A 26,755-nucleotide genomic window follows, 5' to 3' on the forward strand; every position below is an offset into this window, starting at 1 on the left:
ATTTTTTTTAAGTATTCCTATTTTTGTGCAGCCGTTTGGGCTCACACTCGAAGTTGCTGCTAATGTTCGACCACTGGCTCGCCCTCTTCTAAGAATTTTAACCATGGATGGTCCAATTTGAAATGGACTGTGAATGAGACACCCACAGCAGCCCCTTTCCAGTCATAGATACGCTGTAGCTGGGTGTCCCAAGTAATGAAAGGGGCGTATATATCATTTCCCAAAACTGGAATTCCTTTTTGATTGAATTTTTTTCAAAGAAAAAAAATCCAAGAAATTTTGAGTAAAATCCAAACAGACCCATGACTATAAAAAATTACAGTACGGGTTGGGTAGGTTGGCCTGGTGGCTCCTTTTCATACTTCGAAGAATAATCATTAAGAAAGATATCATAGCTGGGAGATTTTATAGGGACCATGGTATAAGGGGCAATGTGTGAAATGTTCCGGCTCTGGAAATGCTGCAAGGAATTTTCGATCTTTGGGTCCGTGGACAATGGATTCCATCTACAGATTCCCCATGGCTGGAGAAATGAATGACTATGATTATCCAGATAGGTGGGCCTCAATGCATTTTTCTTGCTGGTATATTTATGTGGAAATATGCGCCCACACGGCCACACATCATATAAAATCTCTCTCTCTCTCTAACTTTCTCTTCTTCCTTTCCAATATAATCATAAAATTAGTGGCATCAACATAACTCAAAGATGTTTCATCTTCATAGAGAGCATATATTTTCATAATTTTTGTGAAAAAAGGTCTGCTTTTCTTCCAAACAAAATACTAAGTACCTCCCAAAGGCAAGAAAAGACCTGATACATCTTGTCCACCACCAACACCATCATCATCATCATCATCATCATCATCATCATCATCATCATCACTATAATTATCAAAGACAGGATTAGAACAGTTTGAAAACTGCAAAGGCTCATCACTTTGAGGTTGTTCATAAACCTCATCTGGTCCCACCAACATTGTCTCTTCCAAGCTTGATATCCTTTCAGCACTCAAAGTGCTTCTTAGAGAAGCATTGATGGTTTCGTCTATCTCGTCCGCCATCGAATCCAAAGAGGTAGTTGATGTTGTGGTCGCAAGACTGGCAACTGAACGATCTTGCCTTGACTTCATCTTTACTCTCTTATGCCACCCATGAAGTGATTCTCTGATAGCCTTAGAAATTAAGGCTTTCTTAAACCTTGATCCCATCTACATTTGTAAAACAAGGATTGTTTTGTAAGGAGCACATAACTACATAACAAAGTTTAAGCCATTATTGAGCTGCATAAATATTCTTTTGAAAATTTAAACAGTAACAAACAAATAAGAACTTAAAAATATATATGAGGTTCTTGAACTTCTTGTGGCAATTTGACAGACAATCCGGTAGTGCAAACTTCACATTCTAGGTTATTGGCGAGAGGCAAGGTTGGTGATGTTATCATTTGAGATTGATTCTCTCTGTGTAAAAAAAATTAATTAATAACGAAAACGTCGAAAAGCATGATCACAATAGTTGCAGAACTTGTTTCATAAAAAAATGGTCTAGAGAGGGTGTGGCTAGGCCCATCGCAAAATTTGACTGAAGGATACCTCTACCCTACTAGATAAAATCAAAATTTCGTAAGGCATGCTAATCTCAATGGACATGGGTTATTACGAGAGTTTCCTTACAAATAATCCATAGGAAGAATTGTTGCTTCTTGGCGACATCTGCCAGCAAATGTCATAAAACATCTTGATGGCTGTCCCATTGGAAATCTGGGTCCAGCGGGTGTCTATAGAGATGACAATGGGAATATTGTTTGATCATTCTCAGGGCCGATTGAAAGGACCAACTCTATCAAAGCGGAGATAAGGACCTTGCTTGTTTGAAGATTTTTACAAGGAAAGGAACTATCAATATTGAAGGGGGCTCTACCAACATGATATCCTAGGCTGATGATAGAAGCATTGTTCTATGGAGAATAGCACCTTCTATTGATGAGAAGGTGAACCTTTGTGGTGGAATGCCTCACTCCTCTTGTATTCCTAGAAGAGCCAAAGATCTAGCGGATAAATTAGTGAAGTCTGGCGTGTTGGTGAAAATCAATAGATCTGTAATCTCTCAAAACAAGATCAAACTTGATGTGCACCCAACGACAAGATGAGATGCAAGAAACACAAACACACAAAGTAAGAAAACACAAGATTTGTGTGGCTTGACGGTGTGCATACATTCATGGGAGAATGAAGCACTGCCAGCACAACACATGTACATGGAGATTGTTGCAGCAAGACCCCGCCGCTTGAAATCCGGTACCGGAAACTACTCGAACAAAACAACACCAAATAGCCTCTGATAACCCACGGAATTAGCCCAAACGAGTGTGTTCAACAAATCAAGAGTGCTGTGAAATAAAGAAAGAAAACAATGAATCAAAAGATAAGAGATTTACGTGGTTCGGCACTTGACCTACTCCACGGGCAATCCGGCAAGTAGAAATTCACTATGAACAATGGGAAATTACGAGGGTGAAAAACCCTTACCTCTCTAGCAATGGTGATAACCCCACCAACACCCTCTTCTTGCAACCCAAGAATAAAACCCATCTCCCTCTTACAATATTTTCAAAACCCCAAAAACACCATAAAAGAACCCAACAACCTTGGATCAAAGCCCCTTGCAAGAAAAGAAGAAGAGGAAACCCTTGGCGAGAAAAAAAAAACCCTTTTCTTGTAGAGAAAAGTTATTAACCTCACCCCACTAGAATGAAATCCCTGACTAAAGATAAACCGCTCTTTAGTGGGCTTATAAACCATATTTCAAGAATGCCCCCACTTAAAGAAGTAATTCCCAAGTGATTTTATATCACTAATCCAACAATCTCCATCTTGATAGAAAATCACCACTTGCCATTGCCAAATCACCAAACTCACCTTGGCATAATACCGAGAGAAGTAACCTCCACTCCAACTTCTCTCCCAGGATCGTCTTTTTTAACATGTCCGCTAGGTTCTCCTTTGTTCCTACTTTTGAAACAAGTACCTTGCCTTCTTCAACAATTTCACGGGCATAGTGATATCGAACCGCAATATGCTCTGTTCTCTTATGGAACACCGAATTCTTGGCTAAGCAAATAGCACCCATATTGTCACACAACTACTCCATGGGTTGAGTGATCATACCGAATTCACCCATCAAACCTTGAAGCTACACCGCTTTGCAAGCTTCCGTCAAAGCCATGTACTCAGCTTCAGTAGTAGACAATGCAACATTTGATTGCAGCTTTGACATCCAACTGATAGGGCCATTCCCAAACCGGAATACATAAGCAGTAGTTGATCTTCCTTAGTTGATCTTCCTTTGTCCATATCATTAGCATAACTTGCATCAACAAAACCATGCAGCGGCTTCGAAACCTTTCCATATGTGATAGCATAATCATTAGTGCCTCTTAAGTAGCGAAGCACCCATTTGGCGGCCTCCCAATGTGCTTTACCCAGATTAGCCATAAACCGGCTTAAAATTCCAACCGCATAAGCAATGTCCGGCCTAGTGCATACGATGGCAAACACCAAGCTCCCAATAAGACTAGCATATGAGACTCAATCCATTTTCTTCACTTCCTCGTCTGATTTTGGGCACTGATCGGAACATAACTTGAAATGAGCCGCTAATGGTATCTTTACCCCCTAACCTTTCAAGAACCCTTTCTACAAGCATCTTTTGTGAAGGCAATAGAGTTCCATTCTTTTGATCCCTTTTAATCTCCATTCCAAGGATTTGAGTTGCCGGTCTGAGATCTTTCATCTCAAATGAATTGCTCAATTATGCCTTGAGCTCTTTAATCTTTGCTTTATCCTTGCCCGCCAAAAGCATGTCATCCACTGACAAGACCAACATCAAGAAAGTGCCATCTTCAAAGAACTTCAAGTAGAGACAATGATCATACTCGCTTCTCCGGTACCCAAGAGTCATCATCAAAGAAGCAAACTTCTTGTACCATTGCCTTGATGCTTTGCTTAAGCCCATATAAGGACTTCTTGAGTTTACATACAAGCTTCTCCTTGCCTTGTTCAATATACCCTTGAGGTTGCTTCATGTACACGTTTTCCTCAAGATCCCCATGCAAAAATGTTGTCTTGACATCATCTGCTCAAGTTCTAAATCATGTATGGCAACAAGTGCAAGTATAAACCAAATGGTTACCATCTTGATAACTGGTGCAAAAACCTCAAGAAAGTTAATACCTTCCTTTTGTGCAAATCCCTTGGCAACTAACCTAGCTCGATACCTTTCGATTTTTCCATCAACCCCTTTCTTGATTTTGTAAACCCACCTGCACCCAACCCCTTTTTGGCCCATTAGTAACTCCACCAAATCCCATGTCTGGTTCTTGTAAAGAGCATTCATTGCTTCACCCATGGCTTCCTTCCAACAAGGAGATTCATCACCTTAAATGGCCTCTTCAAATGAATTAAGTTCTCCATATTCGGTTATTAAAGCCTCCATTGTGCTAGGATTCACACCCCTCCTTTTGCCCTAACCTTTCTTCTCAACCTTGAGTAGTAGAACCTTGCTTTTGCTTCACCACAAAAGCCCTCCTAGAGCCCTTGCCCTAGCTTTCTCCTCAACCTTGAGTAGAAGAACCTTGTTTTTGTTCCACCACAAAAGCCCTCCTAGAGCCCCAAGAGGAAACCTCTCTTGTGCCCTAGCCTTTTCTCCTCTCCTCTCTACATTTTTACTTCTTCCTCTCTTGCAAGGGCTTTGATCCAAGGTTGCTGGGTTCTTTTATGGTGCTTTTGGGGTTGTGAAAATATTTTAAGAAAGAGTTGAGTTTTTTGCTTGGGTTGCAAGAAGACGGTGTTGGTGGGGTTTTCACCATTGTCGGAGAGGTAAGGGTTTTTCACCCTCGTTGTAATTTCCCATTGTTAATAGTGAATTTCTACTTGCTGGATTGCCCGTGGAGTAGGCCAAGTGCCGAACCACATAAATCTCTTGTCTCTTGATTTCTTGTTTTCTTTATTTATTTCACAACATTCTTGATTTGTTGCACACACTTGTTTGGGCTAATTTCGTGGGTTATCGGAGGCTATTTGGTATTATTTGGTTCGAGTAGTTTCCGGTGTCGGATTTCTAGAGGCGGGTCTTGCCGCAACAAGTGGTAACAGAGCGTCCAAGTTTTGCACGCAAGGTGTTTGTGAGAAGCAAAGTTTGAGAAAATGACTAGTCACACATTTAAGGTGGAGTTTTTTTATGAGAAGACGGGAGGATCTGATTGGTCAAAGTTGGTTCAAGGAGAGAAGTTAGTTTGGAGTTACAACTTCTCTTGGCTTCAAGAAGGAAGGCTCGACATGCCAGTGATTATGCATCAAGGTGGAGATTGTTGAGTTGGTGATACAAAATCACCAGTTCTATTTAATTCTTACAGTGGGTCACACTTGGCCCTTTTAGTGACATGTGTTTTCTCTCTCTATATAGGGTTATTATATGAAAGAGAGGGTTTGAACTTTGAAGATGAAGGGAAAACGTAGGGAGGAGAGGAGAAAAGGCTAGGGCAAGGCAAGAGGGTTTTCTCTTGGGAGCCCTAAGAGGGTTTTGTGGTGGAGCAAAAGCAAGGTTTTTCTTGAGGAGAAAGTTAGGGCAAGGAAAGAGGGGTTTTCTCTTTGGGGCTTTAAGAGGGCTTTTGTGGTGGAGCAAAAGCAAGGTTCTTCTACTCAAGGTTGAGGAGAAATTTAGGGCAAGAAGAGGGTTTTTCTCTTGGGCTCTTAGAAGGCTTTTTGTAGTAAAGCAAAAAGGGTTTCTCCTCCTCTTCTTGTTTAGTCAAGGTGCATTTTTCTTATTCCATCTTCTTCTCCATTGGATTTTCTCTATTGTAGCACAAGCATTGTGTTAGAGGATTTTCCAACTACTTCTCGAAGAAGGGTTTTTCCATCTACTCGGTGTAGAGACTTGGAGGTTATTTGTGGCTACATAGAAGGTTGGAGAGAAGGGTTTTATCAGTGGATTTTAGTATTTTACCGGTGGAGGTAACATTGTACTATTTTGGTTCTAAATAGTGGATTGAGTGTTGCTTTTTCCATGGACTAGCCCATTGTGGTGAACCACGTATATTCTTGTCTTCTTGTGGTTGCTTGTGATTTTCTCCTTTCATGGTTGTGGTTTGTTGGCATATATTTTCTCCATCTTGTAGTGCAAGATCTTGGGTATTTCCGTCTGTTCGCCGGTGGTAGATCGGCGGATGTTTTTGGCGGTGGGTCTTTGCTGCTATAGAGATCCTGTATAATTGGCAACCTCTGAGCCCTTGGAAGTTAACTTCTTGTTGATCTATTTGACATCTCTTCGAAATAAAAAATAAAAATTGACCTAATAAAATATTAAAGGAATGCCTTAACCCTCCAAGACTGCTCAAACCTTGACCCCATTTGAGTATTTGATTTCCAATAGGGCCTGAAAAAGAACTAAGTTGACTTTCCCTCTAATTTATTTGAACACTTCGCCAATGTCTTCGGCCCTGGATTAGCACCAGATAGGGGTGGAAACTGGAAAGTGGGCAATTTGGTTTGGTAGGGATTTGCCCAAACTTCAACCCAACCGAAGAGCTAAGAGACTAGGCTAGAAACATATGCAAAAATAGCTCAACCCAAATACAACCGGTGCTTGGCCTACCCAATCCAACAATTATGAGTTTGAAATGAATGCCATCAAATTATTCTATACTATTTCAATACTGGCACGACCATGTTTTTACGATGATTGTAAGTGCTTCACATCTTCATGTCATAAATGATGGAAAGTACAATATCCATAGAATAAGACATAATTAAATAATTGCAATAGATCAACACATAAAAGGCCCAAATCATAATTTTTTTATATAGAAATTAATATTACAATATAATATTTGGTTGGTATGTCAAAACCATTGTTTCCAGATAGGGGTGGAAACTGCAAAGTGGGCAGATTGGTCTGGTAGGGATTTGCCCAAACTCCAACCCAACCCAAGAGCTAAGAGACTAGGCCAGAAACATACGCAAAAATGGCTCAACCCAATCACAACAAGTGCTTGGCCTACCCAATCCAACAATTATGAGTTCGAAATGAATGCCATCAAATTATTCTATACTATTTCAATAATGGCAGGACCATGTTTTTACGATGATTGTAAGTGCTTCACATCTTCATGTCATAAATGATGGAAAGTACAATATCCATAGAATAAGACAAAAGTAAATAATTGCAATAGATCAACACATAAAAGGCCCAAATCGTAACTTTTTTATATAAAAACTAATATTATAATATAATATTTGGTTGGTATGTCAAAACCATTGTTTCGGTGAATTGACAAACTTGAGAGTATTTGTCATATTGATCTCGGATTTTTATGTAATTTTCTTACGAAAGGAAGCCCGGTAGATACTATTATATATTTCATACCAAAACTATCCAAATGGGGTGCACATGATAGTGCTGCAAACACTGGCTGCAGATATGTGAAGAAAATAATGAGGACTAGGTGGGCTCGATCAGTCCTCTATGGTTTTATTAGGGACAAACAAGAAAAGGAAAAGAACAAAAGAGATCGATGAGAATATATAAGAAAGAAAAAGGAACTCAAGAATACAAATTAGTCGATTAGTGCTGACGCCATGCTGGAATATGGGGCTAGAGGAAAGAGAAGAGAAGAGGACAGGAAAGGAGAGGAAGAGAAATTATGAATAATGAAAAATATATTGTGACGTCCCATGGTGGACCATCACCATTTACATTATTAAATTATGATATTTATAAGTATACCCTTATCTAATAATATTTAAGTAGACTGGGACCACCACACTAATTACTTAATAGACAATTCTAACATCTAGCAAGTGGAAGTTGCATTCCAAACAATGTAATAATCTTCCTTCAAGAGGTTGAAACTTCTAAAAATGCTCCATGGAATGAAACTTTTTACCAAGCATCAAGCATACCACTGAGGGGTTGGGAAATCTGTAATAATTCTCTTCCAGAGAGAAGGATAAAGATGGGTCATCTAATAGAAATACCATTGGGCATACATGAAAACACTATAGAACTAGAGATGCCAGTACTAGGTTGTAAAGAATTCATTTTTGGTAGGTAAGCTGGGATTGAACCTCCGTCCTCTTGATTGAGGAACAAAGCCTCATATCAACTGAGCTAGAGGCTCAACGCCCTTAAGAACTCATTTCCTCACAAGGATTAGTTTGACTTTTAATTTGATCACAAGTAACAAACCAAGTAACAAATACAATTTATATGTTCCAAAGGGAAATCATGTAATATAATTAACACAAGCTTAAAAGCATAAAATATGCAACATTCAGTCCCAAGAGTTTAAGCCAAACCTGTGTGATAATAACATATAGGGGAAATGTGTTATAGCTACACCAGAATTGGAAAATGATCCTGCAATAGTCAATAAATAAAATTGAGTTTGCCAAACATTAATAAGATTTCAAATGAGAAAATGTACATATTCTATTTGAACCACTTATGCTGTGTCACTACACATGCGGGTATAAAGAATGTGAAAATAAAGTGGTTAGGTGATTTCAATTGATTAGAGGAAGATAAACTTTGTGTCTACGATATTTTCATTGGTACCATTATGATCACACCTAGGTGCTCAATTATTCTGAAATGGGCTTCTTACATGCATTTGTACGCGTTCATAGTGCCTCTATGAACTGGCCTAACTTAGATGGGCAGGTTTGGAAGCTTTCTAGAGACATTTATGCAGGGTAATTTCAATTTTTTAACAGATAATCTTTCAATATCTAGATTACGTGTACCTGGGATCTAATTGTTCCACCCGGTGTTTAAAAATGCGGATGTGACGCGGAATGCTGCCAAGGAAAATCCTTGTCGACTCGGTGCGGATGTGGCCAAGAATGTGGTTGACGCGGTCATAACGTAGGAGAGTCAAAGGAGTTTATTGACTCTGTAGGGCAAAACGAGGAATGCAGATGTGGTGCAACGCGGAACGCGGCCAAGGTAAAAAGGAGTCAACTTGGGTGAGTTCCTTGTCGAGTCAAGGAGTTTTTAAACACTGGTTTCCATCATCAAGTGTCTCATAGGAAATTGAAATTAAGCATTATTGTTACAAATGTTGCATTTAAAATAAAAGTTATATGGTTGATGGAATAACAAAAAAATGATTATACATAGGCTGACATATTCATGGTTGAGCAGAATAATATGACGAAAACTTACCCAGATGTCAAGCGAATAACAAGGAATGTATGGTTCTTCATGAAACAGGAAGGTTCCTTTATTTCCCACTGAATGAAAATGTTGTTAGCATCAAGAAAAGTTTTTCTAGAAGGAATTGATACTGTGAAAGTAAATATCAGAAGCTAATTTAAAGCATTGTTTAGTATTTCTTCACAAGACAAATGCTGCAGAAATTTTTTCAACAAATGATGTAAAACAGGAAGTTTTTCAAATTACAATTAACCAAGTTTCGTCCCATTCAATCCTATGTTACATTAGTTCCCTGGCACATCGGTTTCAGATTTTCATCATGGCTTGGGTGAAATGAGCATGAAAATAAGTAAAATTGCACTATTTAATAGGAAGATCTGAATAGGGAGATCCGAATTATCGACATTAACTCATTACTTAACTTGAAGAGTTCAACTGGAAGGGAGAAGAGGTAGTGGTTTTGTCTTTCTGCCTTCTGGAACAGACCTATAATTTCTTTTGTCTGCTTGACCTCCTTTATTCCTTGATTCCTCCTGCCGCACCATCGCACCACAGAATCAAACTGAGGTACTAATTGAGGTAGAGAAGACAAAGAAGACAACTCTTCACTTCAACTTCCACTCTCCCCACTGAAGATGAGTCTTTAGACTAGAAAAATAGGTTATGGATCCAAAGTTGTCACATCCATGCTCACAAACTTCTTATTTGGAGGATGATAATATATGTATCCCTTTTGTGTCGTTGAGTATCCCAAGAATAATCACTTCGAGGCCTTGGGATCAAGTTTTTCTTTAAATCTCTCCTGAATGTGAACAAAACAGACACAACCAAACACTTGAGATGACAAGGAGAACAGCGAGAAAACAACTAATAAAACTTACAAAGGGGCTTTTTATCCCAACATCCAAGATGGAATCTAATTAATTAAGTTGGCGACGATAATAAATTCATCTCCCCAATATGGATTCAGAACTTGCATAGTTAACATCAAGGATCTTGATACCTCCAACAGGTGCCATTTTTTTCTTTATGCAACTCTATTACTCTGAGGGGTATTTACACGGGTTGTCTGGTCAACAATACCATGATAGCTATGATAGGCACACAAGGCAACCTATTGCAGACATCCCCATTTTGCTCCACTTTAGCCAACAAATGATCTCATTGGTTTTCCCTGTCTTGGAGTCCATTTCCTGTGTTTTCCCGCCATTTGCATTACTTTTCGTCGGTTTCCATCATTTTCCATCTTCTCCATCAATTTTAAAAGGGGCTTTTCCATTGAAACTTCAAGTGCCAAAGAGATGAGTTTTCGGTCAAGCTTGAGTGGGGCCCACCATATTTTCAATTCATGAATTTTTACCAAATAAGCATGCCGGCAAAGTGTTAAAAAAAAATCAATTTTCATTCGGTCAAATAGAGAGGACCCACTATGGTAAATAGGCCAGAGAGTGAGTCATTTTTTATAGAATTTTGACTTAAAGGACCCACCTACGAAAACTGATTTCCATAGGGGGGGGGGGGGGGCTATGTGTGTGCCAACATGTGGTGGGCCCATCACATTATTTTCAAACATTTGGTCATAGTAGGTGGGGCCCTTTAATGCTTTAAGGCTTTTTTTGATAGAGTACTATTCCAATGATTAAATCGAATGAAATCTTTTTCTAGGTGTAGACCCAACATGCCAACACTCTGATTTTTTTTGGGTCTACACCATGCGCCCAGCATGCCAGAACTCTAATTTTGGGATTCGAAGGACAAAGATAAATTGAATTGAATTATTGTTTTCTTATAAGAAATGCAAGGAAAGAAGGGGACTTGAATTACTGACTACATCCGATGATCATGAGTGGGCCCAGCTTTGGTCTCATCTTGAGATAAAGGTAAATGAAATCCTATGGGATCCCTTGTCTTACTTGAGTTCTATATAAGGAAGGATTAATCAAAGATTTTATAAAAGAGCACATGTTCGGTCACTGCTGGAAAGGAGGATCATGTGTTAGATTTTATCCAACTTTTATTCTCCCTATTTTGGCAATCACATGCAAACCTTCTTTTATCCTTATGAGAGAAATTGGCAACGGGGGGGGGGGGGGGGGGGGGGGGGGGGAAGACGGCACTCTTTCTTTCTTCATTAAAAGATCTGGTTCTCCATCTTCCACACAAATTTAGGAACTTTCTTTTTAACTATGAAAGCTGCTCTCTTTCATCCATATCTTGGGCCACAACGGATACCAATGGATTTGGCAATTCCATTGGTAGAATTTGTTGGATTTTGGTAACCTTGGATACCAACGGATTTGGCAATTTCTTTGGTGGAAATATTGCACAACTCTTTTAAGAAAGCAAATTATTCTCTTCCATATAGTTGGCGACTCTCCCTCTTCTCACTCACTAATCTTGGCAATTCTTCTCCGCCCAACTCTATAAATACAACCGTGAAGACTCCAAGAAAAAAAAGAAAAAAGACAGCAGCCCTCTCCCCGTCTCTCCAAAAGTTATGTCTCGCTCTCCCCCTTCTTCAGCCACTAGCCTTTGCCTCTAGTGCTAGAGGACCCCCTTTTAGTGCAAGCCAAGCCTCATCTTAGTCTTTCCCTTAATGTCACCAAAATCCACATCTCATCCCAATCCGCCACTTGCCCTCTCATTGTCTTAAAAATAATCGTGCAACCCTCTCCTCATTCCATCAGATCTGAACCGACATTGGAATCTCTCTCTCCAACGGTATATCGGGTTTCTCTCATCTCTACATTAAAAGCGGTCAGGTTTTCCACCATAAAATTGGAGTACACGTAAAAGCGAGGAAGCGTCTGATAGTGGATCAACTTCAACCAACGCGGAAAAGGTAGGTCTTCGTTTTATTCATCATGCTAGAATGAGATATTCCTTGGATCCATGTTTGCATCATTCTAGTTTCGTAATAAAATTTAAAATTATTCCAACTTGCATGTTAAGATCCATGTTCAGATTACTTTGCAAATCCAAACCAACTAGTACTTGAACCATATCATGCTTGTCATCTCATCCATGCAATCCTTTTAAACCTTATACTTCATGGGCCACACATCCATCAGCCTACACCTAAGAAAATCCCAACCTAATAATGCAGTGACCTTTGGCCACACTCTAGCCCATTAAATCCCAACTGACATCCGATCCATTTTCACATACCTATACTCTCAAGACATGACCTGCTACCCAATCCACCCATTGGCCTACTTGGCCTAAAAGTCATACACATGGCTCGTTTGGCCTCACCCGACATGGTATATCCCCATGCCCATTAGCACATCCATTCCCATCAGCACCTATGCATGTTCCAACCCAGCAGACCCCACTTAAGTTGCATCATATGCAAGCCGTATGTCATAAAATCAACCCCCATATCCAATTAACCCTCATCAGCACCCATGTCCCCATATAATCTCATATAACCTACACCCCTTTTACCCAAATATCCCATATCATCCATGCCCATGCTCATATAATCTCACATCACCCATATCCCTACATAAAATCTCATGGCACATGTGTCCCCATATAATATCATAGTACAGTACCCATCCACATCCATTAATTCCATAGCATATACGCTATTTACTCATAGCCATCGATCATCACCAAAACCCATAAGTATCAGCCCATAGCATATATCTAATAGCCCATATACATCATCCTCTATCCATCTTCTACACATCACCAGACCCCATATCTCCATCAGCCCCCATATCATACTATTCCATTTTATTCCACTCCACCTCACCCCACAGTACCAACCGACCCTACCATCCTATAGCCAACATATCCATGGTATGATCACCCGGCCTCATCCATGGGCCATATCCCCATCGTTTCCCCATGGCCATCTTATCCGAGAACCTAACTCTATCGCAATCCATAGGAAATCCAGTCCCCTAACCAGCACCCCTAAGTCGTGCCCTTAAGTCATACCCCTAATCCGCACACCAAAGCCACAACCTGGACCTAGACCCACACCCAAAACCTGCAACCCTGTCAAACCCGAGTCAGCCCGTATCCAACCCAACCCGGTTCAGCCCGCACTAACCCGAGCTAGCCCAAGCCAACTCGGGTCCAACCCGAGTTTATCCGAGCTAACCCGGGCCTCATCCGCCTAGCCGCAACATCCTAACCTAACCTTCCCCAAGGCCCATACATTAAAATTATGTACTGTGTACATGCATCTGGACTGACAACCTATTGTGCATGAATATAAGATATACACAGTGTGTGTAATCAAACCAACATGCACTGTATATGTGATGAATTGGTCCTATCATGTATACATGCATACATTTCCATATAACCATACACTGTGCATCGTTAGAGCCTGAAGCTTAAGCCCATGTATTGTGCACATGGGCTTACACATCCATCCATGTAATATGGTCATCAAACACATCCAAGTACCAATTTGGATTTCACCCCCCAAACTCAAAGAAGTTTCACTCTATTGCACCGTGTGCATTGGCCAAGTTGCACAACCCAACCAAAACTGAGTTGCACCCTTTCCCTAGCTAATTTAGACCCTCGGCCCAATTGAATCATACCTCAACTCCTTAAATCGAGCCATATCCCTAAAGCCAAACCAAGTTGCATTCCATGACTCACCCGAATCATACCCTGTTTTGCCAATCCAAGTAGCGCTCCTATAATCTCGACCCGAGTTGCACCCTTTAGTTTCCAATCTGAGTTGCACCTCTATCTTTAAGCAGGGTGCATCCAATTGGCCATATCTCATGAACCTGTCTTTTGAGTACCTTTCTCCATCCTTCCGGTTTCCTCACACTCTTCTTCATCTCTTCCATCCCTCTTTCTATCCCTTCTCCCATTATCAAATCGTTAATTGCATGTTTAGTTATTTTGTTTGAATTTGGAACTCTTTGGAATTTGAAAGCCTTAAAGAACCTAAGAATTTTCACCTAATTGGAAAATCACAATTCAAGATCATAAATTCTAAAAATACTTTAGGTTCTAAACTTGATTGGACTCTAGGTTCCCCAATAGAATCTTAGGGCCCAAACTTCACAAATATACTGAAAATGCAACTTAGGTCCATTGCATTATATCTAGCTTCATATAGCATAGGTCATTTTAAGTCAAATCAATTAATCAAATTCAACTTAAACTGAATCTCATCAAATCTCATAAAATGTCAAATCACTCATATAGGCATCTAAGCATTCTAGCTAGGCATTTAGGATCATCACTCCTGGCCCGCTTGAGTCTAAACTGTGAACGGCCAAATCATTAGTAATATTTAGATTTCCCAAATAATACTCACATTTACCCCCTTTTAGTTAAAACCTAAACAACTAAATCATTTAAAAGGTAAAGTCTGACTTTAGTCAGGCAAGATCGATGATGTACACTTCGTGCGGTACACCTTCCGATCTCGTAACCAGGTACCTTACCCAGAATTTAAATCGTAGACCAAATATACAGAGTTAATCATGGGTCCTAGATCCCTAATCTAGGTGGCGACTCTGGTCATTACTTCTCTCGTAAATTAGGATTTTTATCCCAAATTTACGAGAAAAATTCAAATCCAATGGACAAAGGCGCTATCATCATAAAAACACACCCTTGTGGGACCAACCTCCGGGACAGGATCCACACCTATGCATTCACCACTATTATCCAACGGTAGTGCTTTGAGTTTGATGTCAAATTAAGTCGAAATCATATTATGAAAAATCTTAAAATAGGAGAAAACTTCACTCTTTGCATGCATCAAATACACCCATGTCACACGAGAGAAATCATCTGTAAATGTAACAAACCATCGGTAGCTAACTAGAGAAGTAAAACACTTTTATTCAAACTCGGAGAATAGGTGGCTAGCCAGTTCAAAAACTTCACAATTGAACTCAAATGTACCACAATTATTAGTTAAAGAGGGAAATATCCTTCTTAATAAAGGAAAAGAGGGATGGCCTATTCTGTGAAGCTCTCTTACTAGTCACTACCAATGCCAATCGTTCTCTTCGCGTCTAAGTCCTAAAAACATAATGAGAAGGATAAAGGATAACATAACAGTTGAAAGACTTGGTGGGATACTAATGGATAAAAGATAAGCTGAGAAATAGGGGACATGTAACATAGAAGGGATATAGAGGGTGAAACAGAGATAGAACCATTGCGCGAAATAGAGGACAGGGACCAATCAACAATCATAATTTTCTCCCGAGTAAGTGTTATATGAAGAAAACAAGTTAGACATACCCACCATGTGATCACTTTATCATAGCAGGGCCATTTTTGTGCCAGTTTTTTCCAATATGTGCAAAACCCATACTTAAACATTCTTGCTAAAATACAGTACCATTTTTTGTTCCTACTTTTCATATAACTTGCAATTAGACATGGCATATTATATGGTATAACATGAATAACAGTCTAAAAGATGTCAAGGGATGAATTCAATGTCTAGAATGAAATAAATATGTTATCTAAGGGAGGCATTGTTAGTTAATTTCTGGGGATGAAAATGAATGTAAATATAAAATAGAAAATGAAGAAATTTTATACTAGCACTGGAGTAGTTTAACCCTGATAGTAAAGTTCTTACCAGTGACCAAATAAATATTGCCATCTCAAATGCATTCTGCAAATCAAATGCCGAAAGCAAATAAGATATCATGGGAAGATAGATTTCATATTCTATATAGTCATATTTTATTTGCTCTTACCTGGAAAGAAATTAGTCGGATTAACCACAACAAAAGTTTGGGCTTCCCAAACCAGAAGAGTTCATCGCGTGGGTTTAATTGATTTTCTGTACTTAGGCTTGTATCCTCTACTTCAAGAGCCAATTTTACCACTATATGATGCAGTTTTGTACCAACTAGCAAGATCAACTATTACATTCACAGGAAGGAAAAAAATATAAGCGAAAAAGGATAAAATTTAGTATAGTGACATAAGGACAATACCACACATAAACCAATGAAGAGAAGACTTACAACAGCTGGAATAAAACAAAGCCAAAAGTTGGAATTTGTGCCTGAAGTCAATATTCATGTTTCAGAGATCAAATTTACACCAAATAGAAAAATCTTGATATAATTGAGAAGTGCTTTTGTCATGAACTTCTCAAAAAAAATACGTGTGCTTGAGGAAAAATTACCATTGATGTTTATAAAAATGCAAAATATGGCATAACCCCAGAGTGGAATGCTGCAAAATTTATCAAAAAGAGGCAAATGAAAGTTTAGGATATGGAATTCATCAAAATGCACAAAAAAGAGCATCGGGATTTCCCGAGATGTTAAGTGAGGAAGGAGACATCTAGCTTGATCATTTAGATTACATTAAAAGTTAACTATTTTGTATCGCTTTAAGACTGTGTGATCAGACAACTAAACAGAACTTGCCCCCTCAACTCAACAACTCAACAAAGCCTTTGTCCCAAACTATTGGGGTCAGCTAAATGAATCCTTTAGAAAAATTTCATGAAGAAGGTGAAAGAAATCTATCCGGCTCTAATCCTGGCTCTAGTTGGGGGGTTCTTCTACGTGGATCATTTTCTTCCATTCTATCCTATCCATGGCCATGTTCTCTGTTATGTTCCTAGCTATCAAGTCTTTCCTCATTGTTTCTGCCCAAGTTGTTTTCGGATCCTATCCATGGCCATGTTCTCTGTTATGTTCCTAGCTATCAAGTCTTTCCTCATTGATTCTGCCCAAGTTGTTTTCGGTATGCCCCTACCTCTTTTTACTCCATCAATTTGGGGTGAGTCGCCTCTTCTCACTGGAGTATCCAAAGGCCTACATTGGATATTAAATAAGTAGCAGTCTAATGCTATCTCTAAGTTAATAGAATTGAGCACAAGCAGTGCAACTATGCATAGAAATACATGGTTTAAAAACATCCTCCAAAATAACGATCAGCAGTTTATGACTACGGTATTAACAGTCAACCATGTAGCAGTGTTGGTTTCACTAACTTAACTTATCATAAGCCAAACTAATAAAAGTTTTCATTCTTATCACTTCAAACAGACTGAATTTAGTGTGGTGATCAAAATGAAAGCAAGATCCATCCCCAAATCTATAAGGATGCTGATGCTGCTCAATGGGCAGCCTCAACTGGTCAGTAGAGATTCCCTTAAAAAGAAAGCAATCGTCAGTTCACCTGCACCTCAAATTAGGATGCATAAGAACAAATTTTCATCCCTACAAGATTCGGATCACCTCACTCATCAGTTCGATCTGAGATCCCTGGCATGAATTCTGAACAAGGAGATTGGCAATTAGTTCAAAAAAGAAAGACAAAGTCTCCCTCCCTTCTCTTCTTAGCATCTATCTCTTGCAGGCTCCCCTTCATCCCCAAGTAATCGTAGGATCTTCCTTTGGTTCTCTCGTATTTGTTGGGTTCTGTTATCTAGTTTAAATGGGGCTCGGTCCCTTTGCTCCGTGTTTCTTGTTGTTGATTTTTCCTTGTCTAGGCCTCTTGAGGCCTTTGTTTTGCTAGTTCGGAACGTCTTTTTCTTTGTTTTGTTTATCCTTCATATGTGATTGGGGGTGCTCTCTGTTTTCTTATGATGTATCTTTCTCTTTTCATAAATATATCTGGTCGGGGTCTGCCTAACCCCGGCTTACCCGTCAAAAAAAAAAAAAAGTGATCTGAATCTTAAAAGTCATATTAGAGGCTTCAATTATCCACGCAATTTTGGATGTTCTACCTAGTTCTTCATATGGTTTTCATTGATTTGGAGAAAGCGTATGATAAGGTTCCTAGGAGTGTTATGTTTTGGGTCCTTGAAAGGAAAAAGTGCCTACTAAATATGTTGATGTGATTAAGGATATGTACGATGGAGCAGTAACTAGTGTCAGAAGTCAGAACTATGATGGCACATCTTGTGAGTTTCCAATTACAATAGGACTACACCAAGGATCAGCTCTAAGCCCTTACTTTTTACGCTAGTTATGGATGAACTTACGGAGGGTATCCAGGATGAGGTGTCGTGGTGTATGTTGTTTGCAGATGACATAGTATTAATTGACGAAACCAAAGCAGGAGTTAATGCTAAGTTAGAGTTATGGAGAACTACTTTGGAATCCAAAGGTTTTAGACTGAGTAGGACTAAGACAGAGTATATGGAGTGCAACTTTAGTAATGTAAGGAGGCGGGGCGAGGATGTAGTAAATATGACTGGACAGGAGCTACCTAAGAGGGATATCTTTCACTATCTTGGTTCAATCCTACATAAGGAAGGAAAGATTGAAGAAAATGTTAACAATAGAATAAGAGCAAGTTGGCTGAAGTGGAAGCATGCTTCAGGAGTTCTGTGCGACAGTAAAATTCCTACCAAGTTGAAGGAAAAGTTTTATAAGATAGTTGTGACGCCAACCATGCTTTACAGCCAGAATGTTGGGCCACCAAGAAGCAGCATGTGCATAAGATGAGCATAGCGGAGATGTGAATGCTTTGATGGATGTGCGGCCGCACAAGGTTAGATAGAATTAGAAATGAAGACATTCGTAAAAAGGTGAGGGTGGCACCAATTGAGGAGAAGATGAGAGCCATGTAGACTAACCAACTAGTGTTAGGATTAGACTTAGTCAATTTGAGCCTGGTAGACTCTTTCACCTTCTCCATGAAAATTTTCTTAAGGATTCATTACCTGATCCCAACTATTTTGGGACAAAGGCTTAGTTGAGTTGAGTTGAGTACCTACGCGCAAACGAAAGTACAAATCGGAAAACAATTGTGCGTGTGTGTACATGTCTATGCACGTGTGCAATGTGTCCATGCATGTATGTGTTTGTAAGTACAAATATTTATTGGTTAAAAAGATCACCCAGATAACGCCGGTGACAAACACATAAAAAGTTTAAAGATGGACAAGATGACACACCACATACATGTGCCTACACTATGGTACAATTAGACTCCCCTGAATAAATTGGTACCCATTCAATCCATCAATCTATATAACTTAATATTGAGAGAATAGGGTGTAACTGAAGTATGAATGGATCAAGTTGGAAGCCTACGAAGTGTTGTGGCATGTGACTTTAATGTGGCCTACGAAGTTGGTACCCATTCACGAAAAGTTTGGTGTTACAGGGTATGCATCAGTGGATTAAGGTATATGGAAAGCAAAAGCTGCTAAGATGGTAAATATGGAATATTAGTGTTAGCAAAAATGATGCATATTAGACTGTTGTACGAGGAATCCCTAGAAGGGATTATAAGTCAGAATCAATGTTGCCTCATTGAGATTTTCAAGTTTCTTTGTTAAAAAGGGGATGATAGTGATAGACAGTCATGTTAACAGTTTCAAGTCCAAGTTACCATAATGGTCATTTATGCTGTTAATAACATTCATATTATTGTTAATTTATTTTTTGCATGCAGTGAATATCATTTTGATAATATTATTAAATTCTTACCAAACTGATCAAATAACCACAATATGACTTTTCTTATTCACAACCAACAGGATGCACGTTACAAAGTTCTTTTGAAGGGTTGAAAACCTCAAATGGTTCTTTCTCAATTGCAACAGTATAATACTATTGTGAGAGTCAAAGCCAACAACTTAAATGGAAACTTAAATTGTTATTTAGAACAAAAGTGAAACCAGTTGATAACTATAAAGTGAACAAATTAATATAACATATGATCTAATTCAGATTTTATTGTAAGAAGAGTAGTAACCTTCAAATCATTGGGAGAAGGATCATACCTGATCCCTACGATATCTCGGAATTCTTCCTCCATGCTCCGAAGCATATAATTATGGAAATTATAGGAAGGGTGGAGATCGTGATTCTACAATCGAAAAATATGACATGGGAGCTTCAACAAATGAATTGGCAGATACCATTAGAAATCTTTTACATAAGGTGCTGTTCAAGTCCAAGAATATAAGCGAAAGAAAAAAAAATTCCAAGAATATAAGTGAAAGAGTAATGATGATTAAATAGAGTTTGAATAAAGCACGAAATAATATGAAAAAATTGAGCCACTGATTTTATTTTCTGATTTATCAGATCGATGTTGTGGAATCATTCATTTTGAATAAACTTGAGAAAGAACTCACAGTAATGAAGCCCCAACGCAGAGCCATGTAATCAGCTCGGTTTATAGAACTCCAGAATTGGCGGATAAAACAAAGCTGCACATGGAAATAGTTTAAATCAGAATTATTCTGGGGCATATAAAAACATTTAAGTTTATCCTCTACACAGAGTAACTGCAACAAAAACAGTTTGTTCTGTTGAGCTTCATGAAGAGGATAGAAAGTTCAAAGTAGAGACAAAACATAAATGATGGAAAACATGGCGACAGAACATAACAATAAAGACCACGTAATAAAGCAATATTTAAGACTTGAAAATTACATAGCATGGTGTCTAGACATTATTTGAGGAAAGAGAGAATAGGGAGAGTGCATGTGCACCTATCATTAGAGTCCATAATTACATAAACAATTTCAAGAAACATGTGGGAACAATTGGACTAGAGTTTATTAATTGTACACTGCAGTTCAAGCCTATATATGTGAATTTTGATTTTGCTACCGGATGTGTAAAGATTATTTCTCCAACTCACACTTGAATTGTGCTTATTCGGAAGATAAATTTGCTTTTTGGCAACACTAGATTAAATAGATTTGCTGCCATTGAGTACTCATAAAAAAATGGAGCTCGGGAAATAATAAGGAACGTACGGATAAAAATCAGTGGTGAGTCATTATACTAGTTTGAGCATGATAACCAAATGATCATACATCCCTTAGTCCCGCAATAATAGGAATATGGGTCTAACATACATGTTCGAAACCATGGGCATAATTGGTGGAACAAGGGTAAACAGAAGCATCTTGAATGGGAAGAAGAATACAGCTAAACTTGTCCGCTGTGACCAATGTGACTTTAATTTGGCCAATGTGTTTGTTATACTTGGTTGAAATTCCTAGTCTACAGCTTCAACCAAAATTTGTAGTGTGTATGTCTACAATATAATGTCATACATTCTTTGAAAGCTTCTACGATCTTAAATTATTTTTTAATATATGTGATCAGTAAAAATAAATTTTGCAGGTATCCATTTTCAAACTAGCTGAATAAACTTGTCCGCTGTGGCTGATGTGACTTTAATGTGGCCTATGTGTTGGTTATACTTGGTTGAAATTCCCAGTACACAGCTTCAACCAAAATTTGTAGGGTCTATGTATACAATATAATGCCATACATTCTTTGAAAGCTTCTTCGATCCTAAATTATTATTTAATTAATCTGATCATTAAAAAGAAATTTTGCAGGTATCAATTTTCAAACTAGCTGAATCAACTATGAACTCGGTCAAACTGGTTCAATTTTGCCCATTAGCCTAGAGTGATTTTGTAACAAATCTTGTATATTTTATTAAAAAAAAAAGTAACAATGTGAAGCTGGAATAAACTCTCTTCTTGTCGCCACAACACCCCCCCCCCCCCCCCCCCCCCCCCGCCCAAAACCAATCTTCCCCACTTAAACAATAATCCTTAGATCTTACTCACCCCTTCTCTTTTCGAAAGTCCGTATTACTCACGCACCTTAGATGTAATAGATCCCTTTTATAGACCAACTAATGTTAAAAAAAATCTTATTTTACGTAGTCTTAATCAAGGTTTTAAATTTCGGTTTCGGGGTATATTTTGGTCCCCACCGAAACCGAAATTTCAGCCGAAATACTAAAAGGCCTCTAAATTTCGAAATGTAAATTACCGAAATTTCGGGCAAATTTCGGCTGAAATTTGGTAAAGGATTAAAAATATATATTTTTTCTGAAATTCGGCGAAATTACCAAAATTTCGACCGAAATAATGTACGTTTCGACGATTTAGGATGTTGGTCGTTTCGATTTCGGTCTTGACCGAAATCCGAAATTTCGTTTTAAATTTCGGATTTCGGACAAAATTTAAAACCTTGGTCTTAATTTATCAGCATTTTTTGTTTACATAAGCTCATTAAACACGCTGAGTTCCATATGGACTTATCAAGTCAGCTCTGCTAGACGGATATGAGATTTTTGAGTTGATTATGAGTATTGAACAAATAGAAGCATCAAGTTCAAAAAATTTCTTGATGAAAATAGCAACAAAATTACCATTCAAGGATATAAACCAAACCAAGATTGCATGACATTACCGCCCAAATGAGAACTTTGTTCTGGCTCCATGGATGGGAGGTACGGTGGAAAACAAAAGTTGATTGGCGCCTAAGCACCATATTCCTTGTGTCAAAACCCGAGGAACCTATGCTCAAAAATTAAAATTGAAATGCATATCATCTATGAGTGAAACATCAGATGAATTAGTAGTTAGAACTTAGAACTAATCGCATTAAACAGAATTTCTAGAGAGATTTCTACATGAATTGTTTGAGAGAATTTACGAATGAGAAGGCAAAGCAAAAACTAGCCATGAAAACCTAGAGGAATAACAACCTTCACAATTTATGCAACCCACAATTTAAGGCAAAGCAAAATCTAGCCATGAAAACCTAGAGGAAAAACAACCTTCATAAGTTACGCAACCCACAATATCCGAGTAAAGGACAAGAATTTATTTATTTTTTAAATAGAATTAATAACTATAAATTCTCTGGATCAGAAATCACCAATGTTAAAGAGAATTGAAAACCTGTAGCATCTTAATTGATGATATGGGTCTCTAACACCTCATATAGGGCACTTGCCAAACTCGTACTGGACACCATATCAGCTCATATGATTTACAGTGGCAAGTGACATCACTATCTAGAAGATTAGCAGCTCCACGCCTTCCTACTGGAGCTTCTATATGAAATCATTTAGAAATATACACTGCTTTCTGCATGAACTTGGAGAGGTGTTGGGTGTCAAGAGTGATTTCTTTCTCCATGGCACAGGGTTTAAAACTTGATAAGTCAACCAGAAATTCTGCTAGTTAAATTTTGGGAACAATTCGTACACGTCAAAAGAGGAATGCTAATATCATTTGTAAGGGGAGAAGGTGCATTCACCATCCCCCTGGTTGGCACATGATATTACCAAGGGGATGGAGGATGATACTTCTCCCCTTGGGAGATTGCTATTAGTGTTGCTCCTTTCAGAATCCAGGAAAAAAAATTTTAACTTTAAAAAATTGGGTCAGATCTTCCACAAGTTGACTGAGATTTTATGAATAAATTTGAGTGTGGAAATTCTTGTGAAATAACGAGTACTAAGGATCCCTCTGATTTCTGCCTAAGTATTTCAAGAGCCCCTTCTCTTACTAACCTGTATGTTGAGTGTCGTCAGCCTCCATTGGTTGCATTGGTGATGGATTTACCCTGATGATTTTAGCAAGCAGAGAAGGCAATGGAAGAAGTCGAGTTGGTGCCATTGGTAGAGGCCGTGGAGGCCTTGATCCAGGGGGAAGATGTGGTAGAAATCATGGATTCGGGAAGTGTTTCACTGTGGTTATAATCACAATTCAGACAAGCATTTGGATAATTTTGGGAAGTCCGTGTAGGCCAATCAGGTTTCTTATGCAACGGAGGGTGATAATACGCAACCAAGTGGTTTCATTGAAAACAAAACTCAATGGGCTACTAGTGATTCGATTCGATATTTCTTTCATAAGATGATTATGAGATGCTTATGAAGACCTACCATCAGTCCACAGGCCATCCATCCACATCCACGGCTACTATCACCAACTCGGATAATTTTGCATTTTTTTCACCTAGGTCCTTAGTTCATTGATTCAGAAGTCTACCATATGACAGGTAAGTATTCTATATTTTTCTTTGTTGATAAGTTTTTCTTTCACTCGTCTACTACACTTGTTGATGTTTCTTTGTCCTACCTCTTCTCTTTTACTTTTTCAGTCCATGTTCCTATGCTTCCTTTTATCTTGTTATCAATAAGTAAACTAACTAAAACACTTCAATTTTTCATAACTAGTTATTAATTTTTGTTTTTCAGGATATAAATACAAAGAGGACGATTGGAGACAGACTTGAGTTGGACAACATCTATTATTTGGACTGCGGACTTGATGTTGTTTCTTTACATTCGATTTCCTTTCCACTCGTAGCATTTTCAACTCGGTCATCCATCTTTGAGTAGTTTCAACCCTTCAGTTCCTTCTATACATGAAATGTTAGTTTAGTATGAAGCACGTGAGTTAGGCAAGCATCATAGAGTCTCACATTATTCTAGAAATGATAAAAGAGAGTCGGTTTCCTTTTCTATAGTTCATTTTAATATTTTGGGTCCAGCCATAATAAAGTGCTTGTCTGGACATAGATATTTTGTGATATGGTTGATGATTTTCAAGAATAACATGGTTATAGTTGATGAAAGAAATAATTGAAATCTTTTGCATTTTAAGTTATTTCACCAAGAAATTCAGAAATAGTTTGGTCGAAATGTTCGTGGGCTAAGTTCTGACAATGCTATGGAGTACTTATCAAGAGTTTCAAAATTATCTTGGTAGTCATGGAATTATCCACCAAACCTTTTGTGGACATACTCAGTAAAATAGAATGTCAAAATGTAAGCATTGTCATCTTATTGAAGGCATACTATACCACTAAATATGTGTTACAAAAAGTATACTATGGAGATGTTTTAAATGTATGCTACTCCCTTGTTTTCTTCTTCAGTACCTTGTGAAGCTGTTTCCATCAGTACATCTAATGAGCCATTCGGTACATCTGATGAGCAGCCCCTATAGGTTTACACGAGAAGAAAAGTTACCAAATGTCATGACTGAACAAGATAATTACTTAGATTTTTTGTCTGCAGGTCTTGGTTCTACTTCCAGCAGTTCCAATCCCTCAATTGCTATTTGCAAAGGTAAACGTGCGTGTAATCAACATCCTATTGCTCAATATGTTTCATTTGATAATTTTCCCTACCTATATGCATTTCGCATTCCCCCTTTCTTCCATGTCTTTGCTTTAGTCATGTTAGGAGTCCCTTTCTCGTGATGGATGTAAAAAAGCCATGGATGAAGAGATGGCTACTCTCATACAAAACTGTTAGAAGTGTGTATGATATGCCTAAGGGCAATTTAGTGTTTGTACTTTCCTCTATTCACGGGTCCTCTCCTGAGCCGCCCGCATCCGTGTCAGACACAAATGGGGTGCGGGTGCGCTCGGGTACGCACCCCAAGCCGGGTTTTTGTTTTAAAAAAATACTATTGGGTACGCACCCCAAGCCGGGTTTTTGTTTTAAAAAAATACTATTGGGTACGTGTCGGGTGCGTCGGGGGTGCGCACCCAACACGTTTTGCAGGTTTTCTTTAAAAAAAAAAAAACAAAATGGGGGTGTTTTAATAAAAATAGGGGTGTCTTTAACAAATATTGCGGGGTTTACTAAAAGACTAAACAAGAGGGAGAGATCGAATTTTCTCTCTCCTCTCTATTTCTCTCCTCTATTCTCCTCTCTCCCCTAAACCCTAACCCTAGCTCTCCTCCCCTCCGGCGGCGACCTCTATGGTAACCCCCCCTCTCTCTAAGTCTCCCTCTCTCTCTCAGTTTCTCTCTCCCTCAATCTCTCATTCTCTTTTTGTCCCTCTCACTCTGTCTCGATCTCTCTTTCTCCATCTCCCTCGATCTCTTTCTCTGTCTCTCTCTCTCTCTCCCTGGATCTCTCTCTCTCTCTCCCTGTCAATTTGGGGCTTAGGGTTTAGGCCCTGTTAATTTGGGATTGTTACACTTACAACCGATTGGGAGCCCAAAACTGATTTTTGGAGTCAAAATTATGTTTAATTTTGACTCCAATAATCTGATTTGGGATGACAATTAGGGATTTAGGGGCTTAGGGCTTTAAGCACTATTTATTTGAGATTGTTAGGTTTGCTTACTAAATTTGTGTTTGTTCTTTCTTTTAATAGATTTCAATCATAAGAATGTCTTCATCCGAGGCTAGTAGTGCTGTCCAAGCCGCACATGCACCTTCTAGTGATGAAGATATCTCGAAGCCTTTATGGAGGCACATCTCTAAATTTGATAAAGATCCTAAGGGTGGAGGGAATGTGTGGTGGCAATGCAATTATTGTCATAAGAGTTTCAGTAGCTCCTACACAAGGGTTAGGGCGCAGTTGTTGAAGATAGCGGGACCAGGAATCAGAGTATGTCTTAAAGTGAACGCAAGTGATCAACTTGCAATGCAAAGGTTGGAGGAAGAATGCAAAGAGCTTATGAAGCAAAATGCTCCCAAGAGAGTGCCATTGCCACCATCATCAAGTAGTGGATCATTGGGTTGCACGAGCAGTATGTTTGTCCCTCCAAGTTTTGATCTAAAGAGGAAGAAGACAAGTGGTCAAAGTGGAAGTGTGAGTGCTATTGAAAAGGCATTCAACATGGCGGCCCGTGATCAACTACATGCTGAGATTGCTCGGATGTTTTACTCCAGTGGCTTGCCATTTCGCCTAGCAAGGAACCCACACTATGCGAGTTCATACTCGTATGTTGCCAATAATGCACTTTCCGGTTATTTGCCTCCAGGATACAATTTGCTAAGGACAACTCTACTACAAAGAGAGATGACAGAT

The 26,755-nt window shown here is 38.8% G+C and overlaps 1 protein-coding gene across 1 annotated transcript in view; it reads right to left on the reverse strand.

Moving 5' to 3' along the window:
- Positions 1-712: 712 nt before the first annotated feature.
- The window catches only part of LOC143855245 (MLO-like protein 4), a 50,931-nt gene continuing 24,888 nt past the window's right edge, over positions 713-26,755 (reverse strand). Inside the window, exons 6-15 of the mRNA XM_077365490.1 lie at positions 22,377-22,483; positions 20,285-20,359; positions 19,928-20,013; positions 16,361-16,410; positions 16,197-16,237; positions 15,924-16,091; positions 15,803-15,838; positions 9,226-9,293; positions 8,358-8,418; positions 713-1,211 (exon numbers count right to left, since the gene is read on the reverse strand). Of these exons, the coding sequence (XP_077221605.1) occupies positions 786-1,211; positions 8,358-8,418; positions 9,226-9,293; positions 15,803-15,838; positions 15,924-16,091; positions 16,197-16,237; positions 16,361-16,410; positions 19,928-20,013; positions 20,285-20,359; positions 22,377-22,483 (1,118 nt within the window). The 3' untranslated portion in view covers positions 713-785. The remainder of the gene's footprint in view (positions 1,212-8,357; positions 8,419-9,225; positions 9,294-15,802; positions 15,839-15,923; positions 16,092-16,196; positions 16,238-16,360; positions 16,411-19,927; positions 20,014-20,284; positions 20,360-22,376; positions 22,484-26,755) is intronic.

The sequence above is a fragment of the Tasmannia lanceolata genome, unplaced genomic scaffold (assembly GCF_043159265.1).
Source record: "Tasmannia lanceolata isolate RefF3 unplaced genomic scaffold, GAP_Taslan_0.1 ptg000020l, whole genome shotgun sequence".
NCBI lineage: Eukaryota > Viridiplantae > Streptophyta > Magnoliopsida > Canellales > Winteraceae > Tasmannia > Tasmannia lanceolata.